Source organism: Chenopodium quinoa, unplaced genomic scaffold (genome assembly GCF_001683475.1).
Source record: "Chenopodium quinoa cultivar QQ74 unplaced genomic scaffold, ASM168347v1, whole genome shotgun sequence".
Taxonomy (NCBI): domain Eukaryota; kingdom Viridiplantae; phylum Streptophyta; class Magnoliopsida; order Caryophyllales; family Amaranthaceae; genus Chenopodium; species Chenopodium quinoa.
Window position 1 is genome coordinate 2,274,762 of NW_018742899.1, and position 27,392 is coordinate 2,302,153.

The 27,392-nt window shown below is 36.9% G+C and overlaps 3 protein-coding genes across 3 annotated transcripts; 2 read left to right on the plus strand and 1 right to left on the minus strand.

Moving 5' to 3' along the window:
- Nucleotides 1–3,344: 3,344 nt before the first annotated feature.
- On the minus strand, nt 3,345–6,057 carry LOC110726967. Its single transcript, XM_021906508.1, has 5 exons — nt 5,888–6,057; nt 5,631–5,754; nt 5,243–5,542; nt 5,055–5,138; nt 3,345–3,785 (listed from the first exon to the last, which is right to left on the minus strand). The coding sequence occupies exons 1-5, from the start codon at nt 6,055–6,057 to the stop codon at nt 3,345–3,347; spliced, it is 1,119 nt and encodes a 372-aa protein (XP_021762200.1).
- Nucleotides 6,058–15,244: 9,187 nt separating this feature from the next.
- Nucleotides 15,245–25,238, plus strand: LOC110726968. Its single transcript, XM_021906509.1, has 2 exons — nt 15,245–15,350; nt 24,484–25,238. The coding sequence occupies exons 1-2, from the start codon at nt 15,245–15,247 to the stop codon at nt 25,236–25,238; spliced, it is 861 nt and encodes a 286-aa protein (XP_021762201.1).
- Nucleotides 25,201–27,200, plus strand: LOC110727130. The gene is made up of 3 exons (XM_021906669.1): nt 25,201–25,774; nt 25,865–26,484; nt 26,559–27,200. The coding sequence occupies exons 1-2, from the start codon at nt 25,291–25,293 to the stop codon at nt 26,050–26,052; spliced, it is 672 nt and encodes a 223-aa protein (XP_021762361.1). The 5' UTR covers nt 25,201–25,290; the 3' UTR covers nt 26,053–26,484; nt 26,559–27,200.
- Nucleotides 27,201–27,392: the final 192 nt, after the last annotated feature.

Below are 27,392 nucleotides of genomic sequence, written 5' to 3' on the forward strand. Positions count from 1 at the left end.
TTCTAGAATAATTGAATATACTTTTGACTTTTTCCTACGTTTTTAGGGGGTATTTGATTTTAGGGGGTATTTGGTTCATCAAGTTGGAATGGATTGGTATACAATCTCATACTAGATTGGTATGAATTGTAAAACTCATACTAGTCCAAAGTTGTTTGGTTTTATTCTTGGAATTGATGCTATCGTTCATTAATAGAATGGATTGTGAATCTTAGAGGGAGGGGTGTGTATGGGATTCCATTGGTATGGGAAGAGTTAAAACCCCTTGGGTATAAGATTCCATTACTTAAAATATAAACCAAACAAAATACTAGATGGAATGTATTCTAACTCCATTCCGATCCATTCCAAATGATCCAATCAAACGACCCCTTAAAAGTATGAGTAAACTCTTATTAATAGTGTTAAGACTATTATACCCCTAAAATGTTTATTTATGTATTTACCCCTTTAAAAGTAGGACCACACTTTATAAATAGTGTTGAGACAATTATGTTCTTAAAATGTTAATTTATTTATTTACCCTTATTAATGTTAATTGTTTTTTTTTCTTTGAACTCTTAATAATAGTGTGTGGACATTTATAACCCTAAAAATATTTATTTACATATTTTCCTTAATTAACCTTACTAAATACTCCAAACCAAAAAAACTTCCAGACATGACTAGTTATGACGTGCGCATTATACGCGTTTAACCATCCTAGTTTCATCAGAAGTTTGTTTAATAATTGATCGTGTAATCAATTGATTGTCTCAATAATTTTCTCAATCATTGCAATTAGGATATTGACATGATCATTGTGTTATGCATGAATTATTTTCTTTTTATTGATGAGAAAGTTTATATGTACACTATCAATTTATCAATTATTATATTATCTTTTTGTATTTTTTTTATTTGGGCTACATAATATGATAAAATTAATCTATTGACGTACCAAATAACCAAATAAGCACCTTTCTTTTTACAACTAAACATTATTAGAGCATAACTAAATATGTTAACAACAAAGCATATCATTATTGATGATTCATATGTACTGTATGACATGCATACAACCAATTAAACACAATGAAACATAACTTATAATAACTATGGAAAAACATTAATGAATAAATAATTAATCAAAACAAAATATATTAGGACAAATTGGTTTTAATAATCCCAACTTTAACTCATTCGCTTTTAATAATCCCAACTTTGAATTATTATTGAATAATCCCAACTTTCAGGAGTGTTTGCTTTCATTGAACTGAAATGACCGGTAACCGAATAAACAACCTAATTCTTTATTTTAAGTTATAAATTGACACGTGTACTTGTCTGATTGGTTTAATCTTTCCCTTCCCCTTACCTTTCTCTCTCCTCCCTTGAACCTGACCACCACCTCCCTCCACCACGCCACCGCCTTCGGTTGCCCACCACAACAACATCAAACCCATTTCCCTTCTCCCTAAACCGCCGACAACTCCAATCATTAGTAGAAAAAGGGAAATGTGCACCGATTCAAAATCGGATTTTCGCACCGGTTTTGAACCGATTTAGATTTAAGGGATGCCAAAAAGTGAGATTATTCACACCGGTTCAGAATCGGTGCGAATAATAGTTATTAGTAGCAATTAACCGGTGCGAATAAAGCCTACAATTTTTTTTAAAAAAAAGGTATTTGCACCGGTTAACCGGTGCAAATAATGCCCTGAAAAAATAAAAAAAAATAAAATTTTGTTTTTTGCATTTTTTCACCTATATGACAACACACAGTTGTATATAATCATATTATACGTAAAACACATATCTTTTATTATAACTTGTAGTTTTACACTTTTCATCCAAAAAAAATAAAAAATTACAAATTTAGAATGACCAAAATAGCAGAACAGTAGCAGCCAGTAGCAGAGCAGCAGTAGCTATAGAGGAGAACAAATACCTATACAAAGAAAACAATGAACTAGTTAGTTGATTAATCTAAACCAAACAAAATCAAGAAAATCTTTGAAATATCTCGAAGATTATTATAGAAATCCCTACACTTTATTCCAACACTAACAAGTCAGTACTTTCCTTGACGAAACTAGATTCTTGCTGATATGAAATCCACACAAATTTCACAATTCACTAAGCTTAAAAACCCAAAGACAATAATCTGTATAATCTGAATTGAAACAATGACAATAAGGATCAAGAATAGTTTAGCCAAAACCCCAAAGCTAGACATGCTTGTGCTGTTTATTTATTTATTTTAAAATCAATCCACGCTTAAAGTATCAAACAAACTAAAACAACACATAGAAGTATGCCTAATTGATAAGGATAAAGGTACAGACAATTGTACCAAAGATTCAACCATTTCATTCTGAGATACATATGACAAGTCAGTGAAGATAGGAAGTGATTAATTACCCATTATTTCCCCTTCTAATCATTCACATTCTAATGGGACAACTTAGGAAGTGATTAATTACCCATTGCCTCTTCTAATCATTCACATTCTAATCATATAAATAGCATAAACAATAATCTAATTCACAATAAAACGAACTGTATAATTCAAGAAACTAAACAAGAAGACTAAAATAGGAACTAAAGCAAAGGAAACAAACATCAACTCTAAAAATTCATCCTAATACATAACCTAAATTAACACACCAAGAACCACTACAAGAAAACAGCTCAATTCCGACGAAAATAATCCGTCGGAAACATTGAAAAATCCGTCGGAATCGGCCATTCTGACGGAATTTCGTCAAAAGTTGTCTGTCGTAACGACCCTTGTCGGAAAATTCCGTCGGAAGTCACCTTTCCGACGAACTTTCCGACGGAATTACGTCTGTCGGAGCTGATTTTGACTTAAATTGAAAGTCTGTCGCAACATTCCAATGAAATTATTTCTGTCGTAAATGGAAGGCTTCCGACGGAATTTTTCCTCGGAATATCTTACCTTCCGACGGAATTTGTTCATCGAAAAAGTGGGGCTTCCGACGGATCTTTTTGTCGGAAATGAATTCCTTCCGACGGATTTATTCGTCGGAACATAAACAATTCCGACGGATTTTTCCGTCGGAACCTCTTATGTTCCGACGAATAAATCCGTCGGAAGGTATTCATTTCCGACAAAAAGTTCCGTCGGAAGGTTCCTGTTTAATAAGCAATAATTTAATTATTTAATTCGATTTTGCTCACCTATATCCTGCACCTAATTTGTGTTAATTTTGAATTGACGATTTAAATACGAAAATATTTTCATATATATATTAACAATAATATTAATGTATATATTTTAATTTGTGCAACTATACAACATAATTTAAAACTAAATACATGTCCAATTATGTACAAAAATTCTAAGCTACATTTGGAGTACCTATCCCTGCACCGCCGCTACCTGGGTCGTCGTTCGTAGGGTCTCGACGCTGATGTGGAATGTTGGAACATGAGTAGTTGCTGGAGAATCGACGCATCATCTCTTCATACCTCTCTTGGTTTCTCCTTTCTATTTCGGCCAATCGAGTCTCCAACTCGACTTCCATTTCACTCCGCATAGCTTGCATCCTCTCCTCCAACCTCTGGTCCATCTGATCTTGCATCTGGGAAAGAAAGGAAGGCGTGTACTGCTGGGAAGACTTGGAACTCTTCCGGCTGCCGTAATACAGCTCCGCACCTTGGCCAAGTCCCTTTACACGACCCTTCTTGTTTCGACCACCTACAGTTTCCCAGTACAACTCATTTGGACTCTTTTGAATCCCTTGGGTGCTTGCTTCTGCAACTTTCTTCTGGTAGGCCTCCTACAAGATAGACATATGAAAAGTTGCACAAATTAAAGATTTAACTTAAAATCAAAATTCTTTGCCTATTTTCTACATTTCTTAACAAATGAATCATTTCTTTGTCATACCATGTTTATTATAGATAGTTTTAGATGTATATGCCGTGAAATCGCAAAAAAAAAAACCAAGTCTCTAAGGTTTGGGAGCGAATTGGACCAAAACTAGAACCAATAGACCCCTATATGACCTATACTTTGCCTATTTTCTACATTTCTAACCAAATGAACCATTTCTTTGTCATAACATGTCTATTATAGGTAGTTTTAGACGTATATGCCTTGAAATCACAAAAAAAAAGCCAAGTCTCTAAGGTTTGGGAGCGAATACGACTAAAATTCAACCTATTGAGGCCTATATGACCTATCCTTTGCCTATTTTCTACATTTCTAACTACATGATCCATTTTTTTGTCATAACATGTCTATTATAGGTAGTTGGGGTTGTATATGCCTTGAATTCGCAAAAAAAAAAACAAGTCTCTAAGGTTTGGGAGCGAATTGGACCAAAACTAGAACCAATAGGCCCCTATATGACCTATACTTTGCCTATTTTCTACATTTCTAATCAAATGAACCATTTCTTTGTCATAACATGTCTATTATAGGTAGTTTTAGACATATATGCCTTGAAATCACAAATACAAACCAAGTCTCTAAGGTTTGGGAGCGAATACGACCAAAATTCAACCAATTCACCCCTAAATGACCATTCCCTTGCCTATTTTCTAAAGTTCTCACCTAATGAACCATTTCTTTCTCATAACATGCATATTATAGGTAATTGGGGTTGTATATGCCTTGACATCGCAAAAAAAAAAACCAAGTCTCTAAGGTTTGGGAGCGAATTAGACCAAAATCCAACCAATAGACCCCTAAATCACCTATCACTTGGCTATTTTCTATATTTCTCACCAAATGAACCATTTCTTTGTCATAACATGCATATTATATGTAGTTTTAGGTGCACATGCCTTGAAATCACAAATACAACCAAGTCTCTAAGTTTTGGGACCCTAAAAGACCAAAATTCAACCAATTCACCCCTAAATGACCATTCCCTTGCCTATTTTCTAAAGTTCTCACCTAATGAACCATTTCTTTCTCATAACATGCATATTATAGGTAATTTTAGGTGCACATGCGTTCAAATCACAAAAAAAACCTATTTTCTAAGTTTTTTCTTATAACATGCATACGCAATATGCTGTGCTTTGGCGTTGGCTGGTACCGTGCCTTTCCCAGGCACTTCCTTGAAGTGTGTCTTCATAAACAGCTCATGAGATGTTGGGAGCTGCCCTTTATTCTTCGTCGCCTTTTATTATACATGCAGAAAATGATAAACTTTAAATGTTAGAGCACCTGTACAAAAGAATAAACCCGACCCTCCAATTTAAAAGGAATATTCAATAAACTTACCATTCGTTTAGCATGTTGTACAACTGACATCGAACCCTGATAGTGGGTAGCTTCAACCGGACTTTCCATTGACCCACCCCTCCTGTTCTTCTTGTTTTGGGACGACCTTGCCTTGAAAGTTGGATCGGCGGCAACAATATCCATCATCTTCTTGTGGACGTCCTCAATGAGCCAGGCTGGCCTTGCGCCTCTCATCTTGTGCGTGACTGTGTAGAACATGTCACGCAACCGAGTAGCAAGCCTCTTTTCAAACGTGTGCTTCACATCCTCGGTCAACTGAGGTGCCCACGTGAATTCCTTCTGCAATTGATAAACGTTATGTCATATTTCCAAATTCAGCTCAACATTTTTAAAAAACATGTTTTCAATTAAGTTTATAATAGCTTACGCAGAATAGGTTCCACCAATGTTCCTTGGTTGCTGCATCCACCTCGTTGTAATTCCTCCAAGGCTGTCGATAGTACCCGGTTATCGCCCCGGATACCGCAGTCTTGACCTTGTCGTCGTCAAACCTACATGCAATGAGGAAACCACAAAGTTAGATGACCATGAACTACAAGTATTGAAAAACTTGTTACAGGTAATAAATAGGTTTTTTTCTTTAAAAAATATTCAAATCCCAATGCACAAAATGTATGTACGTACCAGAGCACAGTAGGGTCTAATACCGGCAACTGTGAACGCTCCTGAGTCTGACCTCGTGATGAGCTGGAAGTCGGCTCTTGAGTATTATCCAAATTATAAGCATCCTCCATGTCATCATCGAAATCGTCGGTCTGCATTCTCCGTTTACCTGTGTCTTTACCGTCCGCCATGATCACCTGCAATTGTTGATAATAACATTATAGCATATTATAAGTTACAAGGGACTCGGGCAATGCAATAACATTTCAGCGTAAAAGTAATGATCGATTTATTAAAAGACCAATTCATTTGTCTATTTTAAAATAATAAGCAAATTCAAAGAAGGAGAGTAACAAATTCCCCTATTCATTTTAGTCATCACTACTACTATCACTACTGGAATCATCGCTACTATCATCTAATAATACATCGATATCATCATCCTCGTCACTATCACTAGAGTTGATGCTAGATTCATCATCTTCATCGCTCGAGATAATAAAGCCATCGTCATCTTCCTCATCATCATCATCTTGGATATAGTCTGGAATATCATTCGGTGGGCAAAGTGTTGCATGTAATTGTGGGGATGGTGCCTGCAAGAACTCTAAGTCCACCGAAGCATCAACCACTGATCTTGCTTGTGTTTTAAAAACAGCCCACCATTGTATTCGATCCCGTTTCAGGCTTGGGTATGATGCGTAGTACACTTGAGTCACTTGGTAAGACAAAACAAAGGGATCGTACTTGGGGTATTTCTTAGTATGATTCACTTCGACAAGCTTGTACTGTTCATGTATGTTCATTCCCCTACCACAATCCATCCAACTACACTTAAACAAAATAGTCTTGTACTCTTTTTCGGGACCAGTGTAGACCAGTTCTATAATGTCGTCTAAAATGCCGCAGTACTCTCCACCATCCTCACTTGATACACACACCCCGTAATTCATCGTAGATTTGTCCTTGCCATGGGCATATGTATGGAAATTAAAACCACCGACAAAAATCTGCTTCCAAGTTCGAACACGCTTGAAAGGGCGCATGCACAACGCTCGCAGCACATCCGAGTTTTGTTCCTCCTCAATAACCTATAAACGTTTTAAATATAACCGTCACACTTCCCTAAATGAATAAATTAAATAGCAACGAATAGTTAATCATAAATATCCTACATTTAGACAGTGGACAACACCTTGCGATGAAACCAATCAGGGAATTCAACTTCGCATTTCTCCATTACTTCTTCTCTACACAGATAAGGTCGAGTACTAAGGACATAGTCCTCAAACTTCCTACGAGGCCAAAATTAATGTAACTAAACATTGTAATCATTCCAGATGATCATATCATCCAACTACACTTCATTACTAAACTATGTTATACCTTTCGTATTCACCAAGAATGTCGGTTTTTCGTAACACGAACAGATGAGCACAATCCAGTTCTTTTTCATCCAAAAACCGAGTTTTACCCTTAGTTGACAAACGACTGCTATCCTCCTTGAACAACTCTGGAATTTCAGCGTCGTCCACTGTGGAGTCCACGTCGGCATTCACATTTCGACCGAGATCTCGTGTTTTAGTGTCAACCGTCGCCTGGAAGTAGTTACTGCAGAAGTTTGCTATCTCTTCGGTGAGATAAGCATTGCAAATAGATCCTTCAACTCGAGCCTTGTTTCCAATTTTTCGTTTCAAATGGTTGAGGAACCTGTAATCATATTTATGTAAATATATAAACACGACATTACATTGAATTTGATGTAAAAAATAGGATGTGCATGGATCTTTGATTTACCTTTCGAACGGGTACATCCATCTATATTGCACAGGACCACATAACTTCCCTTCATATGGCAAATGAATGGGTAAATGCTCCATGGAGTTAAAGAATGCAAGGGGAAAAACCTTCTCAAGCTTGCACAGTATCTCAGCTATGTTATTCTCCAATCGCTCCATGTCACTAACCGTTGTTGTATAGCAACACAAATCGCGAAAGAATTGGTTGATCTCTGTTATTGCATTCCAAACATGGCAAGGGAGCAATCCCCGCAGAGCAGTAGGCAACAACCTCTCCATGAACACGTGACAGTCATGGTTTTTCATTCCGTGGAGCTTACATGCTTGCAAATCGACACATCTGCTCAAATTGGAGGTGTAACCATCAAGAAACCGCAGCTGTTTAACCCACTCACACAAAACTTTTCTATGAGCCTTGTCAAGAGCAAATGGAGCCATTGGCATGAACTCTTTTCCCCTATCATCCTGCTGAAGATGAAGCTGCGAACGTTTACAATATTTGGCAATGTCATTTCGAGCGGATGGCGTGTCACACGTCTGCTTTTTCACAGCCATTACAGTGTGAAATAACTGATCAAAGAAGTTCTTTTCAATGTGCATGACATCTAGGTTGTGACGAACAAGAAGATGCTTCCAATATGGAAACTCCCACAGTATGCTTTGCATGAACCACCCCTTCTTTTCTTTTTTGAGGCGTTGAAGTGACTCGGGCCCATCTGTAGCTTTCGGAAGGTCTTTCACACATTTCCACAACTCCTCTCTTGACATAATGTGTGGAGGGGCACCCTTTTCGACTTTGTTTCTGCAGAACGCGGTTCTACTATTTCGAAAAGGGTGATTTGTCGAAAGGAACTGGCGGTGGCAATCAAACCAAGACACCTTACAACCATTTTCTAGCCAAAATGCTTTGCTTTTGTCCATGCAATATGGACAAGCTTTCTTACCAGATGTGGCCCAACCAGACAACATACCGTAAGCCGAGAAGTCACTAATGGTCCATCGGATGGCTGCTCGAAGATTGAAATTTTGTTTCATGGAAATATCGTACGTATGTGCACCAACTTCGCACAACTGTTTCAACTCCTCAATCAACGGTTACATGTACACATCCAAGTTGCCCTTAGGATTTTTAGGACCAGGAACGAGCAACGAAAGGAACATAAATTGTCTTTTCATACACATTGAGGGGGGCGGGTTGTAAGGGGTCAAAATGACAGGCCAACAAGAATATTGTCCCCCAAACTTGCCATGAGGAGCGAAACCATCTGTACACAAACCAAGCCGAACATTACGAGGCTCGGAGGCAAACTCTGGAAAGAAGTTGTCCAGGTGTTTCCAAGCTTCACTATCACTAGGGTGTGCCATAGTGCCTTGCACTCGAGGATTTTTTGAATGCCATGTCATTTCCTCCGAAATAGTCTTGGTTGTAAACAGCCTTTGCAGCCTGGGTGTGATCGAGAAATAAAACAAAACGTTCAAAGGCACTAGGCTACCCTTGGAAGTCTGCTTGTAGCGATCGCTGCCACACGCCCTACATGTAGACAACTGGGCATCATCCTTCCAAAACAACATACATCCTTTAGGACAAGCGTGAATCCTTTCATGAGGCATTTCCAAGCCCTTCACAATCTTTTTCACCTCATAGAATGTGTCGACCATTAGATTGTTGTTAGGAATTGCTTCACTGAGAAGTGAAACAAACCCATCGACACATCTATGCGGAAGATTATACTCGCACTTTAAACTTGTGACTCTAGCCGCCATCTCCAACACAGACAACGAACTACCTTCGTATAATGGCCTTTCAGAAGCCTTCAACAAATCCAGAAAATGCTTAGCTTGGGCATTAGGCTCCTCTTCTAATGAAACACTAGTCTCTTTGGAATGCACATGATCCTGACTTTGACCAAACGCATCGAAAAACATTTCACGATATTCGTTGGACCCTCTTGCAAGAACTGTCGGAAACCCTTCCCCGTGACACATCCACACATAGTAATTAGGTACAAAACCCGCGCGAAACAAATGAAGTTTAACCGTATCTGGGTCCCAAAGCCGTTTGTTATTACATTTAGCACATGGACACCTAACTTCATTCGGGTTACTACTTTCGAGATTATCTTTGACGTATTACATGAATTCATCAACCCCTTTCTCGAACTCTGGATTAACATATGGCCCGACCTTTCTTTCATACATCTAGCTACGTTCTATTCGTTTCATGATTACAACTTCTACACAACTCACGCATATTAGTCACAAAGCGTACTTCCTAACCATTATCCATCAATCATTCATGAAAATGCAAATGAGATATAAAATGCTTCCAAAGGGTCCTTATCACTCCAACCTAACCCATCCTTGTACGTTTAATCCCACTAGTGAATGTAAGCCAGGTTTTCAATTCTACGGAAAATCCATCAGCATTTCTCTACAGTTCTCCAAGTACACGATGTAGGCAATTAAACACACCTACATATGTACCCAGAGAACACTGTAGAGAAATGAAAAGACACGATTTTCTGTAGAATCAACAAGGCTTACATTCACCACCTAAGTGAGAATAAGCGTACAAGGACAGTCCCAACCGGGGACTATCCAAGACATAACCCTATTGTGTATGCCTTGAACGGGTAACTAGGCAAATGATTATGAAAATGATTCATTTATTATATATATATAAAGTGAAGGTCACATGCAATATACTAAATAGAGATTTATTATAATTAAACTAAGCATACACTAACAAACACTACATTAAACTAAATACACTAACAAACACTACATTAAACTAAACTAATGGTGAAATAAACAAAACTAAAATAAAATAAACTAAACTAACATACATTATCATAATGAACTAAACAAAACTATGTTAACATGTTATAATACAACAATTAAAAACTAAACTTAAATAAACTAAACTAAACTAACATATCATAACATAAACACATTCATTTCAAATATTTCAACATATTAAAATATAAATAGAACTGATTGTATACACTACACAAAAAATAATAATAAACTAACATATATCTAAATACGTTTATCGACTAACATGCCAAGTATAAAATAAACATATAATTTTTGGTTTTATATAGTCTCTAACCTGTAGATCTGCACTAATTATTGCCAAAGAACCAAGAAAATCTACAAATCCTACAAAAAAATTCAAATTAAACAATTAGGAACTAAGTTTGTGCTGCCTATGTATATTAAAAAACGAATAAATGCTATAAATTTATAATGAAAAAAACCAAAAAAAAAAAAAATTTAAAACACAACCTGCTGTCGGCTGTGGCTGGGCGTCGCTCTGGTTGCAAACCGGCGGCGGGCTGGTGTCGTCGTTGAGGGGTGGTGGCTGTTATTAGGCATTCCAAAACAAAAAATAAAAAAATAAAAAAATAAACATCACCAAAAACCCCAAAACAGTAAATTTTTTTTTTTAAAAAAAGGGTTAAACACTTACCACGACGGCGCTTTGGGTGAATTCCGGTCAAGCCTCGGTGTTTGTGGTGAAATTCGGCGCTGCTACAGTGATTTCCGGCAAACCCTAGGTGGTGGTGGTGCTGGTTAGGGTTACCGCAATTTTTAATAAAAAAATGAAAATAATTCGCAGACTTACCTACACCGGCAGCGACCAAGGGCGGCTGGTGGTGGAGCCGGAGGCGAGGTCTCCTTCTCCCTTTCTCCTTCTCTCTTTCTCTTTCTCCCTTTCTCTCTCTTCCTCTTTCTCCCTTTCTCTATCTTATTCTTTGGTGCTGTTTTCTGTCGCAAAAAACGCAGGAAACTGAAACCTTTTTTTTTTTTTTTCTAATTTGCTGTACGCTTCCGATGGAATTAATTCCCTCGGAATTAACCTGTTCCGACGGAATATTCCGTCGAAACAGGTTAATTCCGAGGGAAGTAATATCCGTCGGAAGTATACCTACGGATTTTTCCGTCGGAAAGACCCGGTTCCGACGGATTTTTCCTACAAAGCCAAATTCCGCCGGAAAGTTTAAAATTACTGAGGGGATTGCAGTCCGTCGGAATTTAACCTATTTCTAGTAGTGAACAAAGAGCAATCAATTATTATACCAATCAATCCACCAACTCTATATAATCAAATTAATTTCACCGTGTATGAAATTAGTTAACACAAACAGAGAGCCGACATTGGCTTAGCTACCTTGACAGATTAGTTGGGCTATCTTTGATATCAAACTCTTATGAGTATGGTATGTTCGATGGTTTCAAATTTAATGCATGTGTTACTGTTACAAAATTAGTTTTCTTTATTTGAACTATCATAGTCCAAGAAATATTATTAGACGGGCCAAACATAAAACAAGTAATTTTCAGTAAAGGCTAGACCCATTTCAAAGCTAGCATCAACATCAAAACAGGTTCATCCCCTTATGGTAGTGCCACTACCACTTCACTAAAGTTACAATTTATCCATGATGACACATATTTTAAATTTAAACCTATTTCATGTATAGTATAACAGATTTTTACATACATGCTACATCAAAGAGAGTTACTCACCAGGATCCATGGAGTGGGGGTGTTTGAGCTTAGGTACATATTTACAATCAAGGAAACCATCTCAAACAAAACTTCCAAATTCTCAAACAAAACTTCCAAATTATGTGGGTTATACTAGATACTAATCAAAGGGTGAAACAAGAGAAAACTATAGATAATTCAGCTTATATGCTTTACAGAGATCTCCTCCAAAGCTCTCCTTAAGCCCCTAGCCCCCGCCTCAGCTAGAGCAACCTAAGAAATGTTGAAAGGACTATTATCTTCCTTCATAAGTCAATGTTTTAGTAGCATCGTTTTGACATGACTAACTATTTATCAGATACCATATAACATTCATACACTCTGCAACCATACACACAAGCTGATCAACCATCAAATACTGGGTGTGACTCCATATGTACTAGTAGCGGATGTTAAAATATTGGGAGCTAATAAAATTAAGAAAATAAAAAAAATCAATTAATTAACAACATGTTCACCACATTCATCGAGCTCATCACATCATAACCACAACTAATCCGAGCAGCAAAATTATCAGTACAACTAAAACAATCAAAAATCGCATCTTCATCACTACAACCACAATCAAACAATACCATAATTTCAAATCAAAACAACCAAATCTCAACCAAATAAAAAAATTAACCTCTTCAAATCAAACAAGGGGTAGATCTGGACTGATGTTCATCACGAGAAAGAGGGAATTTGGAGACAACTGACGATGAGCCGGTGGGATGCAGTGAAGAAGAGGAGAAATCCAAGCATCGACCACCGTCACCATAATCACAAAAAAATAAAAAAAAATAAAAAAAAAAACAAAAACCCTATCATATCACCATTAAATTCAATCAAAATTTCAATTGTTCATCATTTATCACAAAAAAGTATTTAAAATCAGAAACCCTAGATTTCAAATCGAAGAGCACATACCTTCTTTAAAAGATCAACCACCACTGCAAAGATCCGACGCCGGTGAAGAAATAGACCGTTTACCATCGCTGTCGCGATGGTTAGTGCGAGGGTAAATGAAAGAGATAAAAGGATAGAGAGCTGAGAGGAGAGTGAATGCGAGGTGGAATGGATAAAAGATACAGAGATGGGAGAAGAGTGCGCCGGCGGGGTGGAATGGACGGCGGTACAGTGGAGAGAGGAAATAGAGAGAGAGAGAACGAGAGATCGAGGAAAGAGAAAGAAAGAAAAGGGGAAAGAGAAAGAAAATATAGGGGCGGGTTTTTATTTACATTCGCATCGGTTCGAATCAGTGCGATTAACTCAAGTTCGCATTGGTTCGGTTTGAACCAATACGATTACTCTTTAGTTAACTCCTGCCTTGTTTTTTTCGCACCGATTATTAATAATTGGTGCCCATTTATGTTTTTCTACTAGTGAATCCCTTCCCCAATGATTGATATATGTACATTAGGGTGGTTTTAAGGATCGAAGGAGGTGGTTTATCAGGATGAATGAGGTGGTTTCTCAGGTTAGGGAAGTGAATGAAGGTGTTTTCGAGGGTGTAGGAAGTGAGGGACTGTGTTTTCAAGGGTGGGGAAAGCATTAGAGGTAGTTTTTTAGGGGTGGGGATTTAGGTTGGTTTCACGGTGGAAAGATGGAGAGAGCGAGGGCAGTTTAAGACTTCGGGGAGGGTTAGGAGTGCGAGTAGGGGATCCATTTCTGGTGGTGGCCGGGTAGGGGAGGGGGGCATTTTGGGTTGGGGTTTGGGCCAAGGGGCTGCCGGAGGTGGTGGGGTTTGGCAGAGTGTGCTGCCAGAGTGGTTGGGGATTTTACTTTATTTTAAAAAAAAAATTCTTAATTTATTTATTTTTTACTTTTTTTAATCTATCGACCAATCATGTTTTGCCACGTGTCCTAGGTAACCTATTATTTCAGGTTGATGACCGGTTGGAACCAATGAAAGCAATTACCCCTTAAACTTGGGATTATTAAAAGCAAATGGGTTAAAGTTGAGATTATTAAAACCAATTTTTGCAAAATATTACGGCCCTAATTGGTAATTAGCTGGTAAGTAAGTTAAAGACAAGTTTTGTACTACTCTTTTACTCCACTTTGATTCTCTCTCATGATTTACAGTTAAAGAAGAAAATTAAGTTAGAATCATATATTTTGTTCCTCTTAATTTATACCTTCATTATATCAACTTTTTATAATTTTAAAATGTTAATTATTAGAGACAACAGTTATTGACATTAGAGGTATCAATTTGGAAACTGTGTCGGATTAGGTCCGATTGAGTCATTTTAACGTTAAGCCATGCTAAATTATTGTGTTCATTTATACAAGCTAAGTCAAAATCAAAATAGGTATTATTGTAAAGGAAGGCTATAAATCACAGCAACATAAAAGAGAGTATAAAGAGTGTGGAATATGTAATAACAATCGTAGTTTTGCTACACGGATAGATGTATTTATGTGATATATACAATTGTCATGTATTTATTAGATTCATATCTCTTTACAGATGTTGTATGACTTATTATTAATGAATCAATCTATTTCTTTATATATATATATATATATATAAAGATTCTCACCTTTATTCATTCACTATAGATACATTATTGGAAGAAATGAAAGGAAATTTATTAATCATGCATTCATTAATCATGTATCGACACATAGCACGAGTAACATGCATAAATACCGCTTGAGTTGATATGCCAAGCAAAAATTAAAGAAGTATGACTATTGACCTACTACAATAATTTCATAATTACAACAACTACGCCACTCAATTACCCAACATATATAATTCCAATAACATCAAAGCAAAGCTGAGTCACTTAATTCTTGTTCACATTACCCAAAAAACTAAAGGCCAAAAAATGCTGAGATTGGTAGATATTGGTACATTTTTTAAGCACAAACCAAGCCTTAATTAATTACTTGAATTTGACCAAAAACAACAACTCAAAATATTGCTCAAAAATACTTGTAGTTGGGAACCACAATAAATTTCTAAAAAAATGATGAAAAATACTTACGAGGTTGAACTAAAAAAAAAAAGCTTATTCCAAAACATGTTGCAATAATGTTAGATGGTACTAGGAGGTGGCATAAGGCTCAAGGAAAACCTCTAAATTATGATCCCTTCTTTGAAGCTAACACTCTCTTTGCTGATCTCTGTCTTAAATGGGGTATTGCTACTGCTACCACTTTTATTTACTCTATCAAAAACCTACAAAGAGGCCAAGTAACTGTTCCTTTATCATCTCCTTTGATTATTAATTTTATATATTTTTGCTCATTTTGATTAATCTATCTAGCTTCAGCCACTCTATCTAGCTTCGCCCTTAGTATATTTTGAGATTATGGTGTCGTTTAGCAGTTAGCGTTTAGCAAGCTAGTTCGGTTGCTAAAAAGATTTGGTTGCATTGGCTTATTTGACCATAATTGCATTAATTTTTTTTTTTTTACTAATTACATGTACTACCTCCGGTCGCTATAATTTACAGCTTTTACTATTTTTGGCCGCCGATCATTATGTGCAACTTTTCATTTTCTTTCCCTTTTTAGTAACTTTTCCTATAAAATGACATTCTTACCCTTACTTAAAATTTTAGAAATCAGATTACAAATTTAACTAAATAACAGTTAATCTCAGGGATTAACAATTCTAGTTTATCTCCTCTCACAACTTTATGGATGGATTTATTGCCTCTCTATTATTTTACTTTTATCATTTAAAAAATAAAATAAAATGATTAGATTGTGAGAGGAGATATATTCACAGATTCATCTCAGAGAGAAACTTGAATTTACCCTAAAAAGAAATTAAAAAATAAATAAATAAACCCACCAACCTGCTCTACCCATCCCATTTACTCATGTGGATTGCTAAACATCGCCCGCAAATCTCCACATAAAGCCCACAAAATTAGAGTGAAATGACACTTTTGCCCTCAAAGTAAAAAACACAATTTCTTCTCTCTATTCTCTACTTCCACTTTCTCTCTCTAAAAAACTTTCCGAGCGATGTCGAGGCGGCCCGGCAAGGAAGTGGCGGCACCGGCGGCGGGTGGACAGCGGTTTTCCAGCGAGAAGGTATTTTTTATTAATTTTGTTTTTAAAAAATAAAAAAAAAAAGTTCGGAGGCGGTGGCGGCGCCAAGGCCAGACGCCACCACCACGGCGGAGGCGCCTAGGCCAGACGCCGTGACGGGGCGGCGGCGCCTAGCCCAGACGCCACACCACGCACCAGCGCTGGCGATGCGCCGCCGGGGTAGGGCGTCTGGGCTAGGCGCCGCGCCACCGTCACGCGTCTGGCCGATGCGCCTCGTTATATATTTTTTTTTTTTAATTTTTTTTTGGTTTTAAATTTGAAATTTTATTTTCGAAAATAATTTTTTTTTTTTTTGTTTTTTTTAAATTTGTTTTTCTTTTTTTTTAATTTTAAATTTTATGTTTCTGATTTTTTTTTATTTTGTTTTAAATTTTGTTGCTTTTTTTTTAAAAAATTTTATGTTCCTCTTTTTTTTTTTTTTTAATTTTTAATTTTATGTTCTTGTTTATTGTTTTTGTTTTTTTTTTTGAATTTGTTTTTTTACTTAAAAAAAATTTAATGTTCCCTTTTTTTTTTTATAAATTTTTTTTTAAATTTTGATGTTCTTCTTTTTTTAAGTTTTTATAATTTTATATTTTTTAAGTTTTGTGAGTTTTTTGTTTTGGTTTAAAAGATGTATTAAAAAAACTTTATTAAAAAAAATTTAATTCAAAAAAAAATTAAAACAAAATTAAACAAACGCAAACAAAAATCCATAAAAAAAACATAATTATAAAAAACAAATCAAAAAAAAAACAAAAACAAACAAACAAACAAACAAAAAATTCAAAACAAAAAAAAAAGAAAAAAAAAGAGAAATTAAATTAAAAAAAAAAAAAAAAATTTAAAGCAGCCCCTAGTGGCGCCTGGCCAGGACGCCGGAGCCACGGTGGGGGCGCCTGGCTAGGACGCCGCCGCCATGGTGGCGGCGTCCTGGCCAGGCGCCCCTGCCGTGGCTCCGGCGTCCTGGCCACGCGCCACTCCCATGGGTAAGGCTTCCCCACCAGGCGCCTATGCCACGGTGGCGGCGTCCTGGCTAGGCGCCACAACCACGGCATGGCCTTCTCGGCTAGGCGCCAGCCACCATTTCGTCTTTACGATACGTTACGAACCTCGTTTTCCGGCGACGATGGCGACTCTCCGGTGCATATCGCCGCCGACGACGTCTCTTCGGTGATCCACATTTTTTTAGTGCGAAAAATTTGTTTTCGGTTAAAATTATAAAAAGGGCAAATTTGTCAAAAAATTATAAAATGCGGGCTTTATGTAGTAATTTGTGGGCGATGTTTAACAAATCCCTTACTCATCCCCTCAACTCTCGTTGAATTGAATGTTCAATTGTTCATCAAAGTCTCAACCATTGTTAGCCCTTAGCCTCCATCTTTCTCTTTGTCTTTCCTTCGTTTTCTCCTTCACGACCACCGTACATCAACCACCTCCCATCAGCCTCCATCTTCTTCTATGTCTCTCCTTCTCTCGGAACTTCAAACCCTAACTCTCCTTCTCTCGGAACTTCAAACCCTAACTCTCCTTCTCTCGGTGTTCTTCCTCAATACTAGACCACCTTCTTTCGGTCTTCTTCCTCAAACCGCCGTCGCTACCTTCTCTCGGTCTTCTTCACTCGTTTTTTTTTTCAATTTTCTACTTTTTTCATTTTTTTGGGTGATTTATGTTCGAATTTTCTTGGTTTTGTTCGATTCTGAGTTTCTGGATTTTAAATTGTAGATCTGGGTTTTCTGGATTTTGAATTTGGCCGGATTTTGAAGAGTATGTAGTTGATTTGTATGGAAATTGGCCGGATATTTTGGTTAGGTGATTCTGGGTTTTGAATTCATTATTTGTGTTCTTCATTTTTTGGGTTTTCTGATTTTCTGATTTTTGGAGTATATTTTTTATTTTTGTTTCGTGATTTTTGGATATTTTTTGTTCTTCATTCTCTAATTTATTTTTTGTTTTCAGATTTTATGATTTTTGGATTTTTGGAGTTCATTTTTTTATTTTTGCTTCGTGATTTTTGGATATTTTTTTATTCTTCATTCTCTAATTTATTTTTTTGTTTTCAGATTTTTTGATTTTTGGAGTTTGATTTTTAGAATTTGTGTTCTTCATTTTTTTTTAGATTTTCTGATTTTTAATTTCCACACTATAAAATTAAATACTCTCTCTCCTCCTAATCACATGTATAAACTACCCCTCAATTTTATTATAAAATTTTTGTTCGTGTTTCGTGAACTCCTCCAAAGTTGCAAATAATAGCGACCGTATCATTTGTTTGTACAAATGTGTTCAATGTTCTTGTAATTTTGACTTTTAGTGTTTTATTACTCAATCTCATTTAGAGCTAATTTTTGTACATTTAATTTATTTTTTTAATTATAATTTGGAATAAGATCAAAATAATTCATTTTTGTTTTCTTTTGTTTTTTTACTCCATAATAAATTTAACTACTAGATTGATTTATCATTGTTGTTTTATAATAATAAAAGCATTTTATATGCATGTAACGCATGCTGTTTTTTTAAAATACATGCAAACCAACATTATTAGATTACTATTTAATGTTATGGTAGAATTCTAACTCGACCTTTTTTTAAGTACTCTAAGGTCCGTAATTAAGGACTTTTTTTTTTCTTCTTTAATCTTCTATCACAAATGACTGATTGTAATAAAGATTTTTTGTTAGAAACTACCTTTTAAAAACAATTTTTTGTGAAAAATTACCTAATAAAAAAATTATAAGAAACTACCTATTAAAATAAAAATATGTAAGAAACTACCGATCAAAATTCAACACAAATATGTTGTAAAAAACTATTATTCGTTGGATTTTCGTCTTTGATTAATTTTCTGGCGTTGACCACCCCGGCCATTCACATGATAGGTGGTAATGTGGTATTGTTGGTGGGGCATGGAAAAATAAGGTTTTAAAAGCTCACGTGATTGGCAAGTGGCACTTCAAAATTAAGTCAATATAGCAACAACTAAAATGTGTTGCTATTTACCAAAAAATCAGGTGAACTGCTATTCATCATTCGCAAATTACAGGGTGACGCTCCCATTTTTAGGTGAAATGACTTTTTTGCCCTTGTGTGTATTTTTTCTATATAAGGGTCCACCATGAGTCAATTTAGATACCGACAACTTAAATATTATTCTCGAGCCCCACACTTATCTTAAAAAAATCCCGAGCCCCAAAAAATCCCGACCCCACCATTGTACGGTAATCCCGAGCAATTTAAAAATCCCGAGGCACAAACTGAAAGTGTATCGAGTGGTGTTTGACGATGAACGACGACAACGTTCATACGCTGGAGGATTCGTCGGAAGAATCTGTGAGTTTTACGATTATTTTTTTTTTTTTTGAAATGGGACTTCCGCCCAAAATTTCCGCCTGAAATTTCCGGATCTTAAGTGGGTGATCCGGAAATTCTAGGCTGATCCCCACTTAGACTTCCGGAAATTTTGGGCGGAAGTCCGTAATATTTTTTAATTTTTTTTTAATTTTTTTTTTACGTAATTGCTTTTTTATTATTTTTATTATGAATAATAGTTATATTAGTTATTATTAGTTTATATTATGTATTATTTGTTAATGTTATGTACTTATTATTAGTATGGTTATTATTATTATTAATTTTGTTAATATTACTAAATTTTTTGTTATGATTATTATTATTATTAATAATAATAATAATAATAATACTATTATTACTATTGTTGTTATTATTATTAATATTATTATTGTTGTTACTATGATTATTGTCGTTGTTGGATAGAGGTGTCCACCGTGCGAGTCGTGTGAGCTGGGTTAGGGTTAGGTGGGTCGCGGGTTGGGGTTTCACGACACACGGCACGACACACGTAAGGTAGGGTGGGCCGGGTCATGGGTTGGGTCGGAGAAGTTGGACACACCAGGGTTAGGTACGTGGGTTAGACGAGTCGTGGGTGGGTCGAGCTGGGTTCGTGGGTTAGACGGGTCGTGGTGGGTCGAGCTGGGTTCGTGGGTTAGACGGGTCAAGGTGGGTTAGTGGGTTAGGGTGGGTCAAAGGGTGGGTTAGTAGGTCAGGTGGGTTAGGGTCGGGTGGGTTCGTGGGTTAGGGTCGGGTGGGTTGTGTGGTGTTTTAATTTTTACAAAATTAACAATTTGATGACTTGCTAAGTTGCTCTTAATTAAGATGTTTACGTATCCTTATATTATAAAATAAGGAATCAAAGCCAACGTAGTTCTTATATTGTACTTCTTTTGGAATTTTGGGGGAGGGGGGGCTTGGACCTATCTTTAGAAAATTAAAATTTAATTTTGCAATTAAATTGTAATTTTCGAAAAATAAGTTGCCTACGTGACCCGAAAGAATCAAAGCCAACGTAGTTCTTATATTGTACTTCTTTTGGAATTTGGGGGGAGGGGGGGCTTGGACCTATCTTTAGAAAACTAAAATTTAATTTTGCAATTAAATTGTAATTTTCGAAAAATAAGTTGCCTACGTATCCCGAAAGAATCAAAGCCCACGTAGTTCTTATATTGTACTTCTTTTGGTATTTGGGGGGAGGAGGGGCTTGGACCTATCTTTAGAAAACTAAAATTTAATTTTGCAATTAAATTGTAATTTTTGAAAAATAAGTTGCCTACTTATCTCGAAAGAATCAAAGCCCACGTAGTTCTTAGCATACCTGATTTAGACTTTTCTAGCCACCCATGTTTGTTGCATCATCATCCCCGGAAGCTACATCATATGTTGACAACTCCAATATCATCACAGGATCATCTTCATCGTCTTCGTCTTCCTTTAAACCTTGAGTTATTCTTTCAGCTTGATCTCAATCTTTCTTAAAAACACAAATTTGAATTCTTTCCGGAGTTAAGCGAGACCTTTTTTCATCAAACACTCTTCTACCTGCACTAAAAGCAGACTCGGAAGCAACGGATGAAGCGGGAACTGCAAGTACATCTTTTGCAATTCTCGCCAATATAGGAAAACTTTTTTTATGTTCTTGCCACCATTTTATAATTTGAAAGTTGTTGTTGGTCTCATGTTGATATGACAAATAATCATTAATAGTAAGTGTTGAAGAAGATGATGATGAGAATGATGTAGATGCTTTGCGTTTTTTTTTTTTCATAACTTTATCAAGAAAACCAAATCTAGAATCGGAAGTGCTAGTAGTAGTTGGTGTTGCCAAATCAAAATCATATATAGATGCATAATGATCATAAAGGTCTCTTAAAACAGATTTGCATTTGTTAATATATTCACTAACATCATAATCAATGCTTAAACTTGTATAATAACATTCTAAAAGATTTTCCAAACCTTCAGCTTTTACACCGGGGTCAAGAATAGCAGCAATTCCATAAATGATTGGAAATTCACTAAAATAAGTATGCCACTTACGTTTCATGCTATCAAGAACGGGACGAAGTCCATCAATCATCATATGCTATTCGATGGTGTGAACAACTTTAACACACTCAATTATGACTAAGTGAATGTTAGGCTCATACATATAAGAGAAAGTATGAGTTGCATTATCAAAAGCATTTTAAAACATCACGAACAAAAGAAGCATTAGTCCAATGACTTTCGGTTATTAACTCAGTAGGATCAACACAAGTCTCATTGTAAAGTTGGGTTAAAATGTCACGATACTTTATTTATAGCATCACTCAACAACTTGAAAGTAGAATTCCAATGGGTAGGGGTATCAATAGACCATTGTCTTTTCTTAAGACCTCTCTCTTTACACATAGTTATGTACTTTCTTCTAACTGACTGAGTAATCCTAATCCATTTTACAACTGTTCTAATTGGGTTTAGCAATGGTGCAACTCATCGAGACCCTCTTGAACATACAAATTCAAAATATGAGCACAACATCTAACATGTAAGAGACTACCACCCAACAACAAATGCAATTCGGAGTCATTTTTCAAATAGTCAATACACTTTGTGTTTGCAGTTGCATTATCAAGAGACAAAGAAAAAACTTTATTATTCAAGTGAAATTCTTTTAAACAATCCAAAATACGAACTTTGATGTTAAAACCGGTATGCCTTTCTTCCATAGCTTTAAAACATAGTATACGTTTTTGAATAAACCAATCATCATCCACCCAATAAGCAGTAATGCAAAGAAAAGGTTTGCCAAAACTAGAAGTCCATGTATCACTTGTAAAACTAACACGACCATCAAAAGTACGAAATAATTCAATCAAACCACTCCTATACTTATAATAAGAAGTTTGTGTATAACGTCTTAGGGTATTTCGGGGGACACGAGTAAATGCAGGTTGTAATGCAACTTTATTAAAATGCTTAACATTTGCATTTTCACCGTAACTAAAAGGGTATTCATTAACAATAACTAAAGTACTCATTTTATCAATCATTCTATCTTTATTATAAATGAAAGGTGTACCTCCGCCGGGTTGGTTCATGTATCCACCCAATTGTATTTGGACGCCACCTACCAAAGGACAGGGGCCATTTTCGAACAAGTCGTGTTTATTTTGCAAATGCCGACTCAAGGTTCCGGTTCCATCTCCCGTTTTCCAATTATATGACTTGACATTTGTACCTAGCGCCTTGCAAACTAGGCATGTACACGTGAACCTCTTTGGTTGACCGGGTTGCCATCCCGGGGGTGTGACCTCAACTCGTTCAAAATGTTTCCACACCCAAGAATATTGTGCTCGAACTCTACTTTCACCGCCACCACCTTTCATAAATCAAATTATTGAAATTAATTTTAAATGCTATTCATGAAAATAAGCTTTTAAATTTTAAATATTTAATTATAATTATTTAAACGCAATTTTCATGGTAATTAATTAATTATAAATCATAGAAAATTGGAAACTAAACTAACTTTATAATCATTAATAATAGTTTTTTTTAAATATTCGTAACAATAAAAATTTAATTAGAAATTACCTTGAGATGAATGTTGAGATGTTGGTTGTGATGTTGGTTGCGATGGAGGTGGCATAGTTGAACTCGATGATTGGTGGGAGAAATGTTGTGGCGGAGGCGTTTGAATATTTTGCCTATCTCCTAAACCATAATCTCCATATTCATTGACAAATTGGTTTAAATTTTCCGTATTAATTTCATACGAAAAATTTGCACCACCACTCCTTTGGCCACCACTTTGACTCCTTCCCATTCCTCCTCTTGAGCCCATTTTTTTTTTTATTTTTTTTATAATTACTAATTATTATATGGAGAAGAACTTTTTTTTTTTGTTTTAGAATCTTTAGAATACTAATAATAATATTAAGGAGATTTTTTTTAACAAAAATAAAACTCTATATAACACTTGAGAATTTGAGAACAATTAAGAATTTTTGAATAAGAGAGAAAGAAAGATTGAGTTGTGTGGAAATTTGAGTGAAATGGAATTGGTATTTATAGGGAAAATTGAAGGGATGACCATACACTAAAAAAACTAGCCGTTACATACAAAAAACTAGCTGTTACATACAATTACATACAAAAAACTAGCCGTTTTTTTAAAAAATGGATGTTAGGCCGTGCGGGTTGTGCGGGCTGTGTGGGTTGTGCTGGCCGTGCGGGTTGTACGGGCCGTGCGGGTTGGGCAGTTGGGTCGTGCGGGTTGGGTGGGCCATGCGGGTTGGTGGGCCGTGTGGGCTGGGTTGTGTGGGGTGGGTCGGGTTAGGTGGGTTCACGGGCTAGGTGTGTCGAATTAAATGGGTCAAAACGGGTTGTGCGAGTTGGGTCGAATCAAACGGGTTAAACCGAGCTGGGTTGAAATGGGTTGTGTCGAAAATTTTGGACCCACGTCACAACCCGGGTTAAATCCGAGCTGTGCTGGGCTGTGCCAGGTTGAAACCGGGTCGGACCCATGTGACCCACCAGCCGTGCGGGTTAGGGTGGGCTGGGTCCAACCCGGCCCACTGGCCACCTCTATTGTTGGATGTTTATTATTTTTATTGTTTTGGTGCGCATAAATTGGGTTGCGTAAATTTTGTTGTTTGTAATTGTTTTTATTATTTTATTATTGTTATTGTTACTTGTTTTTGTTAGTATTACTTTATGTGAATGTTAGTTTATATTAGTTATTATTTGTTAATGTTATGTACTTATTGTTGTTGTTATTATTATTATTATTATTATTAAATTTATTATTATTATTATTATTATTATTATTATTAAATTTAAAATACTAATTCTTGCGTGTTTTATTTGTTTGTGTTGTAATTTTATAAGATTCGGAGGTTGAAGACGGCGGTGATGTTGTGAATTACAATGCACATTTTGTGACAGACACGGTTTTTCTAACGTTTGAGGATGCAGTTATATGGGCAGATGCTGTTGCCATAAATCTGGGATTTATTTTGGTGAAATCTTCTTTCAACAAACACAGAAATGGTCGACCATATCGATATTTAAGATGTGATCGGGGACGCAGGAGTAAGCCGAGAGATCTTGAGAACGCAATTCGGAAGGACACCAAAACCAAGGCCATTGGTTGTCCTTTCTACATCAAGATATGTTACGAGTTCATCACCAATACTTGGATTATTCGGGCGAAAAATGATGCAAATGGGACCCACAACCATCCAATGATTGCGTATCCAGAGGGTTATCGTAAAATTAGTGGGTTGAGCCCGAATGCGAAGCAGGTTGTGCGTGACATGACGAAGTCTAAGGTTGCACCACGTAACATCATGGTGACTATTGCAGAGCAATTTCCTGATGATCATCCAAACATCAGACACATCTACAACTGCCGGAATGACTTGAGAGCGGAGATGTTTGATGGGAGAGGAGTTGTTCAGCAATTTCTACATTTGGCGAGACAGAGTCAGTATCTTTACTGGGTTATGTCTGATGATGTAGGCGTTTTACAGCACGCCTTTATGGCGCACCCAGTCATGGTAGACATCCTACGGACGTACCCATATGTGATCGGTATGGATTCCACTTACAAGACTAACCGATACGGGATGCCGTTTCTTTGAGATAGTTAGTGTGACATCGACAAATCAGAATTTTCTCGTCGGTTACGTGTTCATGCGCAACGAGTGCACGACAAACTATCGATGGGTATTGCTGAGGTTGAGAGACTTGATTGGGTATGATAAGAAGCCGTCGGTTTTCTTGATAGACCGTGAGCTTGGGTTATGTGTTGCATTGAGGGAAGTGTTTCCAGGGACCTCGCACTTACTTTGTCGATGGCACATTAACAAAGATGTGGAGGCTCGGGTCACTGTTATGTTCAAAAACAAGAAGATCGGTGCGGCTTTAAAAAACGGAAAATGGAAACGTATCATGGACGCTGCAACCGAGGAGGATTATGATGCCGCTGTAGATATAATGAAAGATAGGTGGGCAAGTTATCCAACAGTGATACAATATGCAGAGAACCCATGGCTTTGTCAGAAAACGAAGTTTGTGACATTTTGGACAAACCAAGTTCTACGTTATGGCAACACCAGCACTTGTAGAGTTGAGAGCCAACACTCGGCCGTGAAGATGTGGTTTGATTCTTCGACAGGTTTGTTGTTTGCTTATTGTAGTTCATGTATGTACTTTGTTGTAGGTATTTGAGTTATAAATCATAACGGTTTTTCTGTGTAAAGTGCAGGTTCTTTGGATACCGTATGGGCCCAAGTTCATTGCCACATTGGTAATCAGATCATCGCAATTCGTAATGGTTTGGAGGCTTCCCGGTCGAAGATAGGTCAAAAGTACCGACATTTTCCACTGTCACATACAAACGGCAAGGTGTCTCAGCATTGTTTGAAGGTTCTCATGAGGAGACAAGGAGGATGAGGGAGCTGAGTTATCAAGTGCATGAACGATGTGGATGTGCAATGCGTGTGACCCACGGTTTGCCCTGTGCTTGCCAGATACATGATTCGCTAGTTGCAGGGACAAGATTGTAAATCAGGAAAATTCACCCGTTCTGGAAGACCTTGGTTATTGGTGATGGTGATGATATACCGGTGACTGGCAATGACTCGACCGAGGACGCCACACATTTTCGTTCTCTGGTGGATGAGGTAATCATTAGTTATCCTGCGGTTCTTTGAAATGTGTCTCGCATCATTGAAGAGGAGCTGCATGCGGATCATTCTGACCTCAGAAAACCTGCTGTAAACCACCGGGTTCGTGGTCGATGAAGGAACAATGATACAAGACGTGATCGTTCTTATTTAGAACATGTGAACCGCCAATACACTGAACGTGTTGCACGGCAAACAGGTACGATTAACTATTGTGTTTTTCGCATAAGTTAGCATCTACTAAACTAATAACTGAACCATACATTTGTGCAGGAGATGTAATTGACATCAGCCAAAGCCATTATCGACACTCGCTTCCAGGATCGATGTTGACTTACATCACAAGATGGAAGGATGTCATTGGCGATGGTAACTGTGGGTTTCGTTGTGTGGCCGAGTTCTTCTTCGGTGATCAAGGGCGATGGTATGACGCTCGAGAAACAATAGCGAATGAGGTCCTCGGTTATCGAGCCCTATATGAGAGGATTTACGTGCTTGGAAGACTTGAGATCAATGTGGAGCGTATTCGATGGGACGGTGGGGCAGTTGATTCCCGTCATTGGATGGCTGCAATTCAAGATTTATTTCCTATTGCGACTTGGTTCAACGCTATGGTTATTATTCTTGGTGTAGGCCAAACACCAACCTGCTACTACCTATGCCTCACGATCTTGCCGTTGCGGGCAAGAAGGGGGGTCACGGCACCTGAGCGAGAGTTTGTCATCACTATAGTTGAGGGCTCACATTTTATTTGTATTGAACTTACACCAGATTCGCCACTTCCCCCGATTGTAGGTAGGTGGATCGAGAACCACGACCCAAGTGTTGACGGTTGGGATCAGCGTTATGCAGCTAGAAGGAACATATGGGATGCGTTAATTAGATAATGAACATATTTTTGTACTTTCATTTATGTTGAAAAGTTGTAGTTATGTAATTTGTAAATAAATTAACTTAATTAAAAAAAGTTTCAACAAAACCACAAAAACAGTTGTCCAATTCTTAAAGTACATGACGAATAAATAGTATATAAACGAAATGCGTACAAGTCAAATAAAACTTAAAAAAAGCAAGTTCACAACCCCATCATCGCCCTCCAATCAGCTT

What these genes read in the sequence shown, in the direction of transcription:
- LOC110726967 (XM_021906508.1), bottom strand. Translation starts at nt 6,057, where the DNA reads ATGGCGGACGGTAAAGACACAGGTAAACGGAGAATGCAGACCGACGAT. An exon ending in TTAGACCCTACTGTGCTCTG is followed by an intron (nt 5,755 to 5,887) that starts GTACGTACATAC and finishes CATTGCATGTAG; the next exon opens with GTTTGACGACGACAAGGTCA. An exon ending in ATTGGTGGAACCTATTCTGC is followed by an intron (nt 5,543 to 5,630) that starts GTAAGCTATTAT and finishes TATCAATTGCAG; the next exon opens with AAGGAATTCACGTGGGCACC.
- LOC110727130 (XM_021906669.1), top strand. Translation starts at nt 25,291, where the DNA reads ATGCGCAACGAGTGCACGACAAACTATCGATGGGTATTGCTGAGGTTG. An exon ending in GTGGTTTGATTCTTCGACAG is followed by an intron (nt 25,775 to 25,864) that starts GTTTGTTGTTTG and finishes TGTAAAGTGCAG; the next exon opens with GTTCTTTGGATACCGTATGG.
- LOC110726968 (XM_021906509.1), top strand. Translation starts at nt 15,245, where the DNA reads ATGTTAGATGGTACTAGGAGGTGGCATAAGGCTCAAGGAAAACCTCTA. An exon ending in TGATCTCTGTCTTAAATGGG is followed by an intron (nt 15,351 to 24,483) that starts GTATTGCTACTG and finishes TAATTTTATAAG; the next exon opens with ATTCGGAGGTTGAAGACGGC.